The sequence below is a fragment of the Protomyctophum bolini genome (assembly GCF_963924005.1).
Source record: "Protomyctophum bolini genome assembly, chromosome: 14".
NCBI classification, from domain to species: Eukaryota; Metazoa; Chordata; class Actinopteri; order Myctophiformes; family Myctophidae; genus Protomyctophum; species Protomyctophum bolini.
The window spans coordinates 22,432,285-22,447,135 of NC_137875.1; the positions used below are offsets into that span (position 1 = coordinate 22,432,285).

At 43.1% G+C, this 14,851-nt stretch overlaps 1 protein-coding gene across 2 annotated transcripts in view; it reads left to right on the top strand.

The window, feature by feature from the left end:
- The window catches only part of LOC308327786 (long-chain fatty acid transport protein 2-like), a 512,892-nt gene that overhangs the window by 16,212 nt on the left and 481,829 nt on the right, over positions 1-14,851 (top strand). Inside the window, exons 10-12 of one of the 2 annotated variants that reach the window (XR_013965220.1) lie at positions 524-621; positions 5,011-5,141; positions 11,465-12,148. Coding sequence is in view for 1 of the 2 variants with exons in the window: in XM_080781333.1 (XP_080637459.1) it covers positions 524-621; positions 5,011-5,141; positions 11,465-11,641 (406 nt within the window). In the remaining variant the exon portion in view is untranslated. Of the gene's footprint in view, positions 1-523; positions 622-5,010; positions 5,142-11,464; positions 13,913-14,851 lie in introns of those variants that run through there. The other variant, XM_080781333.1, reaches the window with a different exon arrangement.

Here is a 14,851-nt window from a genome sequence, read left to right on the forward strand (position 1 = left end):
CGCATCATTTGATTAGTTTGGGTTTTGGCTTTGTTGTTGTCTGACGGAGCTGTAGTGTAGAGTGGACTGCTACTGCTGCTCGCTCGATGCTGCTGCTGCGGTGCAGGCGTGCCGCAGCCTATTCAGTACTTGAAACGTGCCCAGTGAGAAACGTTCCGCGGTGAAAAAAAGGTGCGATTAAATGCGTTCATTTTTTTAACACTACTCTGTAGTTAATTAATCTAAATGAATGCGTTAAAGTCCCGGCCCTAATTTATTCATGTTCAGGCGGAATATGTTATGTATTTATTAATGTTCAGGTGGAATATGTCATGTATTTATTCATGTTCAGGCGGAAAATGTCATGTATTTATTCATGTTCAGGCGGAATATGTCATGTATTTATTCATGTTCAGGTGGAATATGTTATGTCTTTATTCATGTTCAGGTGGAATATGTCATGTATTTATTCATGTTCAGGTGGAATATGTCATGTCTTTATTCATGTTCAGGTGGAATATCTTATGTATTTATTCATATTCAGGTGGAAAGGAGAGAACGTGGCCACCTCAGAGGTCGCAGACATTCTCACCATGGCGGACTGTATCGCTGAGGCAAATGTCTACGGGGTCAAAGTTGAAGGTAAATAAATACAATTTGGACTTAACATCCATAGATCTGAAAAGAGGCATATAATAGATGTAACATCCTAGCACCACGCATCGCCAATGGGAAGAAGGCAAAAGTGGGAGGGCGATAGTGTTTGGGTTTGTTTTACTTGGAAAAGCAAACATGGCAACCCATGATGTTTTCATATACCCAGTTGCGTGGGAAGTGCGTGATGTTTTCATATACCCAGTTGCGTGGGAAGTGCAAACGTGTTGCCTAACTTTTATCAACACATTGACTTCGCCACACGAGGTAAAAATACCTTGGATCATTGTTATTCTCTCCTGAAGGGAGGGTATAAACCCCAAGTCCTTCCTGCTATTGGGGGGAGTGACCACGCTGCTATTATACTGAGACCAGCGTATGTCAACAAACGTCGGGGGCGCGCACCGGTGACACGGACGGTCTCTCGTTGGACAGACCAGTCAGAAGCTGCGCTGCAGGTTGCACTGCATGACGCCGTCTGGAGTGAGTATAGCAGCTCAACCCCCATAAGTGACATTAATGTTTTCACTACGTCAGTACTAGAAACTATTTGTAAGACAACAGAGGCTGTAATCCCCAAGTCCACCATTAGGATATTTCCAAACCAGAAACCCTGGATAAATATCCGCGAGGCTCTGAATAGGAGAACAGCCACTCATAAGTCAGGGCTTGTGACGGGCAATAAGGATGCCTATAGAGCAGCATGTTACGACATGTAGAGAGCAGTGAGGGATGCCAAAAGGCAGTATGGAGAAAAGGTGGATCTACAGTTTCAACAGGGAGACTCTAGGAGTTTGTGGAAAGGGTTGAGGGAGATGACAGACTATAAGGCCCCCCTCCTTGGAAAATGCTGACATGTCTCTGGCAAATGAACTAAACATCTTTTATGCACGCTTTGTGATACCCTTGGTAACAGGCAGGTCAGTGCAGATAGAGCAGAGACAGTCAGAGAGGCAGAGGATAGCCCTCTCACAGTGTCTGAGAATTCGGTGAGGAGGATGTTCAGTAAAGTGAACATCAGGAAGGCTGCAGGACCAGATGGCATTGCAGGACGAGTACTGAAAACATGTGCCGACCAACTTGCACCAGTATTCACAGCAATATTCAATCACTCTCTGGCCCAGTCCATTATTCCCACATGCTTCAAGGAGTCCATTATTATACCGGTACCCAAGATCCAAAAACCCAGCTGTCTAAATGACTATCGCCCAGTAGTGCTAACATCAGTAGTGATGAAGTGCTTTGAAAAGCTGATTAAAGGCCACATTTCTTCCCTACTGCCAGGGTCTATCGTCCCAATAGATCCACTGATGATGCCATCGAGCATATCCTTGAGACTGTTCTTGTCCACCTGGACGACAAGAAGAAGAAGGATACCTACGTGCGGCTATTATTTATTGATTATAGCTCCGCTTTTAACACCATCATTCCATCCAGGCTCATCAGCAAACTAAGGGACCTAGGAGTCAGCAGCACACTGTGTCGATGGATCCATGACTTCCTGACAGGCAGACCACAGGCGGTGAAAGCCGGAAGACACATCTTATCAACCATGACCCTCAACAGAGGTGCACCACAAGGCTGCGTACTGACTCCACTACTGTACTCTCTGTACACACATGACTGTGTAGCCACCCAGGAATCAAATTAAATTGTGAAGTTTGAAATCAGGCCAATCACAGCCGTGTCATCTGCAGAGGGGAATGAGTCCCCCTACCTGGAGGAGGTGGAGAGACTGACTCACTGGTGTCAGGATAACAGTCTCCTCCTGAACACCAGCAAAACAAAGGAGATGATAGTGGACTTCAGGTTAAAGGGCAACAAGAACTACGCCCCCCTTAACATCAGTGGGACCACGGTGAAAGGGTAACCTGTTTTAAATATCTAGGTGTACACCTGACTGAAGACCTGTCATGGTCAACCCAGACGAACGCTGTGGTGAAGAAGTCACGGCAGAGGCTGTACCATCTCAGACGCCTGAGATCTTTTGGAGTGTCTCCTCTTGCATTACACAACTTCTACACCTGCACCATAGAGAGCGTCCTGTCAGGAAACATCACAGCGTGGTATTTGGAACTGTACGGTGCGAGACCAGCAAGCCCTGCAGAGGGTCGTCAGGATGGCGGGGAGGATCACAGGAGGCAGCTTCCCAGCCCTCCAGGAGATCTACACCAAGCGCTGCAGAACAAAGACCAAGCGGATCATGGAGGACAGTACCCACCCGGCTCATGGTCTGTTTGAGCTGCTGAGGTCCGGGAGAAGATACAGGATACACAAGGCTGTCCTGGAAAGACTGAGGAAAAGTTTCTTCCCCCAGGCCATTAGGATTTTAAATGATGACATGGAACTTGGGAGACGACAGCGATCAGGTCACCCCCCACGCACTTGAGCGTGGAGAGGGGCAGTTGAGTGCACATGCGCACATACAACCCCCCTCTCCCTTCACATGGACATGACTTTTTTAATATGTATGTGACAAATAAAGATTGATTGAAACGTGGCAACCTGGCTGAGTAGCCCTGTACTGTACTGTACTGTACTGTACTGTACTGTACTGTACTGTACTGTACTGTACTGTACTGTACTGTACTGTACTGTACTGTACTGTACTGTACTGTACTGTACTGTACTGTACTGTACTGTACTGTTCCCATCCTTTGTTGTGTACTGTTCCTCTCTGTGCTGTACTGTGCTGCTCTCCTCTGTACTGTACTGTTCCTCTCTGTGCTGTACTGTGCTGCTCTCCTCTGTACTGTACTGTACTGTAGCGACTTTGGTGGCAGTGCAATGACCATTGTTCCGCGGGTGGTGTTGAGGCTCGGCATTCGGCGCGACATGAGGAGATAGATCTGGAACAACTCTGTGCCGTCACTTGCGCACAACGTTTTGCATACAACATTACCTATGTAGATTGTATATAATGTATACAGAGATGGGAAGTAATGTTACTTAAGTACTTTTTTATCTAGTATCTGTACTTTTTAGTATCTATACTCTACTATTTCCAAAACAGGCATGTTACTTTAGTTTTAATAATTGACAGCGAGATTACGGGGTTCTTCTGTCGCTCGCTTTCTCTCACATACATCGGATACAATATTGACGGCTGAAACCGTGATACATCGTTCACGTAGTGTCTGGATCGGTAAAATCCATGGTTACATCAGTTTTTTTCCATGTTGTATTTTCACCCTATATTGTGATTCTGAGGTGCCTTGAATCCGAGTCCGAGTGTCGGTTGATCAGTTGTCAAATTGATCAGTTGCCACTGTAGCACGCTGATTGACAATGATCCACAGCTGTTTCTTCTTTGAGTCTAGACTCTGGGGTGTTTTGGGTGTGTGGGGGGGGAGGAGGGAGATAGTGGGAGAGTGAGGCGGAGTTTTAGCCAATAACAGCGTGAGGGTGTGACGGTGTGTTCAACCCCAGTTCCCAGTACAGTTTTATAATGAAAACGCAAACTACGCAATGGAATATATATTTCCCCTATAAAATATCTTAGTTTTACCAGAATTGTTCATGTGCCTCTGCACATAAGACAAGCCCCCACCCTCCAGGTGTTTAAATCACACCTCAAGACTTACATTTATTCCTTGGCATTTCCAAGCACAGTATGAGATGTTTTGATGTTTAACGTGACACTGTGCATGTTGTTTTTTTTTAAACTTTTAATGAAGTTGTGTTTTTTAATGTTTTACTGTAAAGTACTTTGGTAAAACGTTACAACGTTGTTGTTTTCAAATGTGCTATATAAATAAAGGTGGTATGGTATGTGAAATAGTATGTTTATGATTATTTATTGAAATTATGAGAATCGCGATGTAGCGCCTGGTCTTGGTGGGGTGACATCCAGCAGGAGGCAGCAGTCCGCGGAGGACCTCGCTTCCCGCTGCTCGATTCCACCCGCACCGGGGAGAACTCTGAGGAGGGAAGGGATCCGAACTTTTCACACTTCGCAACTTTAAACACTTCGCAACTTTTCACACTTCGCAACTTTTCACACTTCGCAACTTTTCACACTTCGCAACTTTTCACACCACCAAATCTCCTGGTTACATCAATGTCATTCATGTGAAGTGGTTTTTTTGTGCTTATTTGTTGGAATTCGCTATGGTGAGTCACCACCCCCGGATGACCCGGGTTGCTCAGATTCTACCCAGGGTACTTGGGAGAATCTAATCGGGAACATGGGTGAATCGTATCGTGTCATATCGGCAGGGATTCAATGTATCGTATCACCTAGCCAATTAAAGCATAATGTATTGTATCACCTTGGCAATTAAAGCATAATGTGAGTGGTATATGTCAGCACGCAGCCTATGCATCTTTTAAATTGAATAGCCTTCAAATTATTTATTATTATGTATTTCTACACAGGGCATGAAGGAAGGATCGGCATGGCTGCTGTCACGCTGACAGAAGACTCGGAGTGGAACGCACCCGAAACCTTTAAGCTAGTGAGCAGCTTCCTGCCTGCGTACGCACGACCTCGTTTCATAAGGATACAGGTATGAACCAATCAGCAACAACCTCGTTTCATCAGGATACAGGTATGAACCAAGCAGCAGCCTGCCTGCTTAACGACCTGGCTTCATCGGGATATACAGGCGTTAACCAGTCAGCAACGACCTGGCTTCATCAGGATATACAGGCGTTAACCAGTCAGCAACGACCTCGCTTCATCAGGCTACAGGTGTTAACCAATCAGCAACCACCTCTCTTCATCAGGACGTACAGGTATGAATTAACCAATCGGCAACGACCTCTCTTCATCAGGATATACAGGTATTAACAAATCAGCAACCACCTCTCTTCTGTGATTTTATAGAGATGACAGCTCATTACTGTGATGTGTTATAGAGACTAGTCCTTACCCGTTCTGAATATATGAACAGCAAATGATATTCAGTGTGGGTAATGCGATGTAATAGATCACATTACTGATAGGCAGGGAATAGTTTACAGATGATCTTGGGAAGTTGGGTTAGGCACAAAAGTATAGGCTAATATGGATGGATGGATGGATGGATGGATAGATAATGTTGCTGGTGGCCAACCGATAACCCTAACGGCTACCCTAACCCTAACCGATAACCCTAAGGGCTGCTGGTGTACCGAGCAAATTAAAACAAAAGCCTACGGGGCACCCGCACTCTTCTAACTTCTTCCCCGTTATGAGCCTACACTCATAACGGGGAATAACACTTCTATAACATTATAACATAATGTTATAGTTGTAGATTTTCCTATGCAAGTCAATGGGAAAAAAATATTCACTAATAGATGCTGTAGTACAATCATAAGTACACCATTGATGTGTGATCTATATTTGTTGGTAATATTCTGCATAGAAATAAAGCTATTGAATATTTTCACTTTCGGTGTTGCACTTTGTAGACGGTCCCTAACTGCTCAGCTGACCGTCTGCTGCCCATAGAGATGCATATAATCTACTGTATTAAAGTCGGAGGTTGGCTTTTTGGGCTTCAAATCAAATTGCAGTTTTTTGTGCTTTATCTAATCAGGATAAGAATGAGACGTTTTTTGTGATTTAGGAATGTTTCGTTCCTGAGTACTCAAGTGGTGTCGACAGGGCAGCCAAACGTTAGTCATTGCATCTGTCTGTATGTATTTTATCATTGTATTTTACGGGATGTGTGTTTCCCTTCCGTCGAGTGGTGGCTTAAATTATTGATATGTTCTGATCCAACAGAGCCACCCCGATAGATAATCATTCCGTTGTGATCGTGGCCGGGCTGTTCAATGTTTCACATTAGGTGCAGGAAAGATGAGATCTGTAACTGCGCGACGCGCGTCGTCAGTGACCAGGCGTGTCACCCGCGTTTGGTTTGAAGTTATAATATGAAGTGACGTTCAAACATCGCATTGCAAAGTGGTTAAATAACCGTAGTAGGCTATGCGCCGTGTGTAACAGCTGCCTGTCTGCCACAATCGTGCCTGCGCAGTTTTTACCCGTGTGTGGTTTGAATCGTCAATCGCCTGTCCGTGCAAAGGACAGCAGAGGGGGAGGGGCCTGAGGTGGTGTGGAGCAGATCAGCTAGTTTTGAGGGGGTTGGAAATATCCCGGTCACTGTGAAGGCCGTAGTACTGTAAATATGACATGAATATGAATGCAAAGTAGTGGTTAATGTGTGGACAGGCTAGCTGTTGCTGTTGTGCATGGTGAGATGTGTGCAAACGGTGTAGTTTAGTAGGAGAAGACGGCCAAAGGATGCAACACACACACACAGTCAGCGGCGCCAAATTGTATAGGGCACTCTTTGTTGTGTTGCGGCGGTAGCTAGAGGAAGCATGCCAGTGGGGTAACGGTGAGAACGGTGGCCTGTGATGCAGGTGTCGCTAAGGGGCGGAGGTGTGTGAGGGTGCGAGGTTAATTCACGAATATATTCATTATTAATCATTAATGTGTCATATCGAAAAAAGGGCTTCGTTAAGACCTCCATATTCATATGGTCAATGCCTGTGTGAAAAGTGGGAGTGATTGGTGCAGGCAATGAGGAGATACGGCGGTGTTGCAGACAGACAGACATTGTTAGAATTATAGTATGATGATGACGGGTCATTACTGTGATGTGTTATAAAGATGACAGGTCATTACTGTGATGTGTTATAGACAGGGCTGCACATAAGCGGTGCGCCAGTGCGCATGCGTCGACAAAACTCATTATGCGCTGTCAATCAAGCACCGGGAAGCACTTCTGCGGACCAACAGCTGGGGCCGCCCAGAATGATTATTATGGCAGAATACTAGTAAATTCTGTGGCGAGAGCATTTCCCACTGACTTCCCAATGGCTTCTCCGTTTCAGATGTGGAGCGAACTAAAAAGTAAAAGTTGTAAAAGGGCAAGCTTTGGATGCTTTGCACTATTCCCATTCGCTGCTGTGCTTGTGTTTGTTTTCCGGGTGCTGGAGCAAGTTGCTCGTGTGCGATGCCGTCTGCTGCACAACATGAAGCTTATCAACATGACAACACTGTGTCCCGACATACTGTCCCTTATTATCGTAAAGTCGGATAGTGTACATTGTTTATTTTGCACCGAGGAGCCATGTGTGTCTGACTCTGTGTTGACTGTGTACATCGCCTCGGCTAAAAACAAAAGGGAAGCCTGACATATGCTTCGCCGTACGACGTGTTGTATGTTAAACAAATAGCTGATCTGCAAGCTCACAACGTGTCGCCTCCGCAACACGTTGTGAGCTAGTACATCGGCTATTTAAATAAAAAATAGAAAAAAGGATCTAAATATTGCTTTGATGCTCATATATCCTTCAGTCATTGCTGATGCGCAACCTCTTTTTCTCATCCTTAGGAAGTATTAAGAAGTTTGTAATAGAATGTGCATATAGGGCTGGACCACACATGGACCTATAGCTGCAATTTGCAACTATAGATTTTTTTTAATAATGGGATGAATCTAGAGTTGCAATACTCTCCATTGACTCCCCAGTCCCCACTTATCCAATAAAAATTGTTTTGCTACAAGTTATTCATGCATCCCTCTTTTATCCATCCGGCGAGACAAGTCGTTGCATTTTGGGAGCACCAAGAAACTTCTCCAGGTGCTCCTCTGAGTACTAGACCAAAAGAGTTGTGTGCAGCCCTGGTTATAGAGATGACAGGTCATTACTGTGATGTGTTATAGAGATGACGGGTCATTATTGTGACGTTAGTCACAGGCACCCCACGGTTTTATTTGATAGGATGTGTGTGGACGTCCTGGTAGTCTAATGCTGTTCAGAATGCTCATGTTTGTTGAATCCGTGCCCAAGCCAGCAACCATCCGGGTCATCATAGTGGCCAAATCCAATATGGCCTTATGAATGCTTATCTGTATGACTGGGTGTGGCCGAACCTCTATTTTGCATATTTCAAAGATGGCGACTATCTGACAATTAGTTTTACTTTGTCATTTTTTGCAAACTATTTTGTGCTTTTTGAGCATTAGAAACACATTGGAATGCTCATATTCATGATTAAATCCATCTAGAGCACTCTGATTTGCTTATTGCAAATACTGTATGGCCTACATATCAAAAATGTTATGTAACATGAAGTTTCATCCGGATTTGAGTGTAGAGTTGTTGGAATAGGTTAAGATCAAACTGGAGAAAAGAAGCAACCTGTGTCTTCTTTTCCTTTCGGCTTTTCCCTTCAGGGGTCACCACAGCAAATCATCTGCCTCCATTTCACGCTGTCCCCTGCCTCCTCTTCTCTCACACCAACTAACTTCATGTCCTCTTTCACTACATCCATACATCTTCTCTTTGGTCTTCCTCTAGACCTCCTGCCTGGCAGTTCTAACCTCAGCCTCCCTCTACCAATATGCACACTACCCTCCTCTTTATGTGTCCAAACCATCTCAGTCTGACCTCTTTGGCTTTATCTCCAAAACATCTGACATGTGCTGCCTGTCCCTCTGATGTACTCATTCCTGATCCTATCCATCCTCGTTACTCCCAGAGAGAACCTCAACATTTTAGTTTATGCTACCTCCAGCTATGCTTCCTGTCTTTTCCTCAGTGCGACTGTCTCTAAAACATACATGTGTACAGATGTACTTTTATTGACAATAGAATAATAGCATAAGAGCATAATAATAATAATAGCTTAATAATTTATGCTGAGCATTTGTCAAAGGTATCACATTTTAACAGTGTTTAAATTGGAAATGCGACACAAACACACACACACACACACACACACACACACACACACACACACACACTCCGTCACACCATGCGCTCCGCCCTTTAGAGTCCTCACAGAGAAGACTTTTTTTTTTGGTCCTGATCATACAACTTCTATATATCGAGGTGCAAAGGATTCCAGCTTTGCATAATTTTCTGTTTCCAATAGGCCTACAGTACATAACTGTTGCAGCCTAAGTGGAGGAGCTTTACTGGCTGGGTCCTGTAAAGTTCCCAAGTCTTAGTCATGGAGTCAGTGACCAGCCCAATGTACTGAAATTTGGAATGTAGTGGCATTTTGACAAGCTGGATGCTGGATCAATCATCAATGTAGCCTGGCTAATAAGCCAGACTCAAATGTCCCGATTGGCCGCCCCAGTTCTCTGGTGTAGGAAATAGGCGTACAATTGAGCCTCTCTCCAGACCGTAATCCGCCGGCAGGCATTTTCTTTTTGCCAACGGCTGATTCGGTCTGGCTTATTAGCCAGGCTAGGATCAATGTAGCTTGGGTAGGAGGAAGGTTCTCAAGGGACTTGCTACAATTTGTTTGACCAACATCAGCCTTCCCTGACTATGTGAAAAGGAGTGCAGAATCTCACAGAAACCCTGGTCACTCTCACCTTGGACTTGGAGCCTGAAAAGATCAACTCTGATTTCCATGTCCAAAGATTGCCGTATGGTCATCGTCATATACAGCAAGAGTCGTAGCCATAGCAAAGTAGATGAAGCCATACAGTGGCTTTCTCAGTCCCTCTATGACAGGGGTGCCCAGTGTTTGTACCTGAAAGGGCTTTAGAATAGCGGCAATGACATTACATAATAAGACAAACACACTTGCCTACATATTCTGGCCAATCTTTGGACATGGAAATCGGAGCTGATCTTTTCAGGCTCCAAGGTGAGAGTGACCAGGGTTTATGTGAGATTCCTGTACTCCTTTTCCCATAGTCAGGGAAGGCTGATGTTGGTCAAACAAATGGTCGACTCGCAAGTCCATTCTTCCTACCCAATTCTACTTGATTCAGCTTGTCTAAAGGCCACTACATCCCAACGTTTCAGTACATTGGGCTGGTCACTGGCTAGGGAACCTTACTGGACTAATTTTGTAGATGCCAGTAAAGCTTGCACCATCCTCCTCCACTGAGGCTGCAACAGTCATGAAAGGCCTAGTGGACAAAAAGAAAATTCTGCAAAGCTGGAATCATTTGCAGTGCACCTCGATATATAGAAGTTGTATGTATTTTTCCATGAGAAATCAAAAGGACGGAGCGTGTGTGTGTGTGTAAACATAGGTTTACTGTTTTTAAATTTGATACACCTTTGACTAATGTTCAGCATAATTTATCATGATATTATTATGCTATTCTATTGTTTCTATAAAATTACATTATGTATACAGGTTGTTTCTTTTCTCCAATTTGATCAACTCTACACTCACATATGGATGAAATGTAACATTTTTTATATAGGCCATACAGTATTTGTAATAAGCAAATAAGAGTGCTCTAGATGGATTTAATCATAAATATGAGCATTCCAATGTGTTTCTAATGCTCAAAAAGTACAAAATAGACACCAAGTTTTCAAAGTAAAACAAATTGTCAGATAGTCGCCATCTTTGAAATATGCAAAATAGCCACACCCAGTCATAAAGATGATCATTCCAAAATGTTTATAATTGTCAAAAAACATGATTTAGACACCAAGTTTGCATTCATAGCTGATCTGGTTCAAAAGTTCTGGACAAAACCTTTTTCAGGTGGCGGACTGGCGGCCATATTGGATTTGGCCACTATGATGACCCGAAGGGTTGCTGGCTTGGGCACGGATTCAACAAACATGAGCATTCTGAACATTTTGAGCACCTCAGAAAATCTGTAGCTCCAACGGTTTAGAAAATAGAGAATGTTTGAAGTAGCGGTCATTTTTAAAAGGGCGTGGTCATTTTCGGGTATTTCGCCCCGGATAGAGAATTGTTCACAGTTCCCAAGTTGTTCGCGGGGTTCATATTAGTCAAGAACAGTTGCGATATTCTCTCCTAAATGAAGTGCATACATATCTTAGTCAGGTCCTCTACTATGGGCATCACAAGTGTTAATGAGTGAATTAATGTGTTTTGCAGAGCTGTCTGGAGATGACAGGGACGTTCAAGATGAAGAAGGTGAGGTTGGTGGAGGAAGGCTTTGACCCGGACAACATCTCAGACCCTCTGTACTTCCTGGACCCCGAGCAGAAGACCTACGTAGTCCTGTCCCCGCAGATCTACAAGTCCATCGCTTCACGGAACGTCAAGCTCTAACCACAAAACTACAAGTCCATTTATAGTCCACTTGCCAAAATGTGAACCCTGGCATTTTGAGTACCCTAAAGTTTTATGTTAGAAATGTTGAGTATTTAGAGCATTTAGAAACTGCCGGATGCTAACTTGCACATGTTGAGCAATTTCATATTTGGCATAATATGTGACCATACCATTAACAACCCATATAAGGCAACAAAATAATTCATGCATTAATACTCACATGACTTTTTTGAGATTTTTAGCTTTCAGAAGGTTCCCCTTCCATGACCTTCCCTAAATATTCGATTCAAATCATCTCAGATTTAAAAAATTTAAACATCTGAAACATTTTATAAATATGAAAATAGCATAGGCTACTTATACCATCTCTTACTTGAGTCATGCGAGTGTTGCCACTGCTGACCTCATCACATTTGTGATGACAACTATGCCCGTTTTTAGCCCAAGGAGTGTTTTTTGTGCAATGAATGCTTGGAATGGATTCAGAATCATGAAAACCCACATGTCACATGCTACGTAAAAGCATGATGATTTTTTTTCTCCCCCCACCCACATATGCTAATTATGAAAATTACTCAACATTTGCAAGTTAGCATCCAGCAGTTTTTACATGCTGGGGACCCATACACAATATTTCTAACATAAAACATTTGGGTACTCAAAATGCCCTTGTTCATATTGGACTGGCAAGCAGACGGGAGCCCTAACAAGCCCTGACGTTCCTTCACTCTGTAGCAGCGTCTCTGTCCTAGCAGGCGAACATTCTGTGAAAATAGCTGAACAAACATTCTCTGAAATTAGTCGACCTGTAAGCTCACAACGCAATTATAGATCGGCTATGGAACAGAGGCCAGCCAAGTGCTGCTGAGATACAAAAAAGGCGATGACTCCAGTAGACTGTCACCCAGTGTTTATTTTGTCGACTAGACGAAAGACGAAAAATGTTCGCCGACTACCTTTTTCCACTGACGAAAAAGAAATAGTGGACAAGAGATCCAGTATAAGTCATTTTGCACTTGGTTGCATGCTGAAAATAGCAGATCTACAAGCTCACACACGACGCAGTGTGATGCGTTGTGCGCTTGTAGATCGTCTAAAAACAGTCATTACGACGGCATCAAAATACATTTTAGTCGACTAAATCTACAGATGATAAAATCTTATGATATTTAGTCGACTAAAACTAGACTAACACTAAAACATTCCAGGTGACTAAAATGTGAAACTAAATGAAAACTATTCAAGAGACTATGACTAAAACTAAAATTAAAATTTTGCCCGTCTGAGTTGTAACACAATAGCACAGAATCGTCAAACCAGATCAAACCCAAACACGATGAAATGGCACAGATTGGCAATTCCTAGAAAACCCCCAAATCCGTACATATTACACGACTACATACATATTACTGTTTTGACCGCGACGGAGGTGTGGCTTTTCCTAGATTCTGTGCTATTGGGTTACAACTCGGACGGATTTACTACTGAACTTCGCAACGTTTGACGGCAACTTAGCGTGCTCGGTGGTGTCTCTCGTGGTTGAAGTTATTTAAATCGGCTATAATTTAATGGGGGGGGGGGGGGGGATTTGGTGTAGAGAGAACAAAGAACCTTGGGGTTAAAGAATGGTCCAAAAAGGTTCAGATTCAGATTGCATGTCGAGTACCAATTTGAATAACTTACTAACTATCTACTAATCTCAGGTACAGAGGCCTCTTTTCCACCATGGTTGAACCGGTTCTTAGTCCATGAGCCAGAGCTCCAAAATCGGAACGTTAATTATGAATATGAGTGTGCAGAACCATAGGGTCAATATAAGTAAATTTATATGGTAACCCTTCCACAGTAGTAGCTTTTTCATATTTTATATTTTTTGCATATTTTAGTATATAATGCACAATTTGCATATTTAATTCAATTTCTGAAAACTTGTAATACAATAAATCATTGTCTTCGTGTAAGAAATGAACTGGGGACATTTCATGGTCCCCAGTTAATTAAATCTTTACCTATTCACCTATCATTTACTGCATATAATGTATATGAATATGAAAAAGCTACTCCTGTGGAAGGGTTATCATACATTCATTCACTTATATTGATCCTATAACCAATTTAATATACAGTACGTATGGTTTTGCACTCGTAATTAACGTTCCAATTTTGGGGCTCTGGCTCATGGACTAAGAACCGGGCCTGTTCAACCCTGGTGGAAAAGGAGCTAGACTGTAATTAACTCTATACTGTACAGATGATCTACTTTATGATGTATATGTACTTTTTCATTAAAACATTGATTAAGAGCTGTTATTTTCCTCCCATATTTTGTTTTTAAATTAGGCTGGGACTCGATTAAATTCCGCACTGGGGCTGTGACGTAGCAGCCACTATCCATAAAGCAGAAACTGCAGTAGACACACACACACATTTTAACAAAATCAAGGAATATGTCGCGATACAACAAGAATGTCATGTCACCCAGCATTACATGGGCACCAGTAGTGTAGGCATGCATCCTAAGTTCGAAACCCCCGGCCACCAACAACCAGTCCACGTGTATGTCTCAGGCTGAACCACCAGAGGAAACAATTTCCCAGTCCACTGCTGCATAGCCACCCGGTGTCATATCGTTCCCGGTAGCGTGGCTAATTCCATGGGCCCAAAATCCACCCACTGTTGTTCCGACAGCGGATGGACACACCGCTAGAAGGCCACGTCCAACGCCTCTCTTCCCAGTAGCTGCTCATGGGAAGGTCCACCAAGCAGCATGTTGGTATACTCCATCAGTGACCTTGTTGTATGCAAGCTTGCGGTGGTGTTGAAGCACACAGTCCACAGACTGTTCTGACTCCATAACTCAGAAACTACAAAACATTTCAAAGTAAAGCATGTGTCTTAGTCCACAGTAAGCTGAATTATAAAAAGTGTGAATGGAGTTTCTAGGTGAAAGTGATTTTTTTTTTTACTTGCCAAAAGGTAAGTAGGTAAGTATGTAGGACTCATTTCAGAATGTCTCTATCATAGGGCCTAACTATCAGAATGTTTCTATCATAACTATCAGATTGTCTATCAGAATGTCTCTATCATAACTCTATCAGAATGTCTATCCGAACACTATCCTGGTGTATTTAAAAACACTATCCTAGTGTTTAAAAAAACACTATCCTGGTGTTTTTAAAAAACACTATCCTGGTGTTTTTAAACACT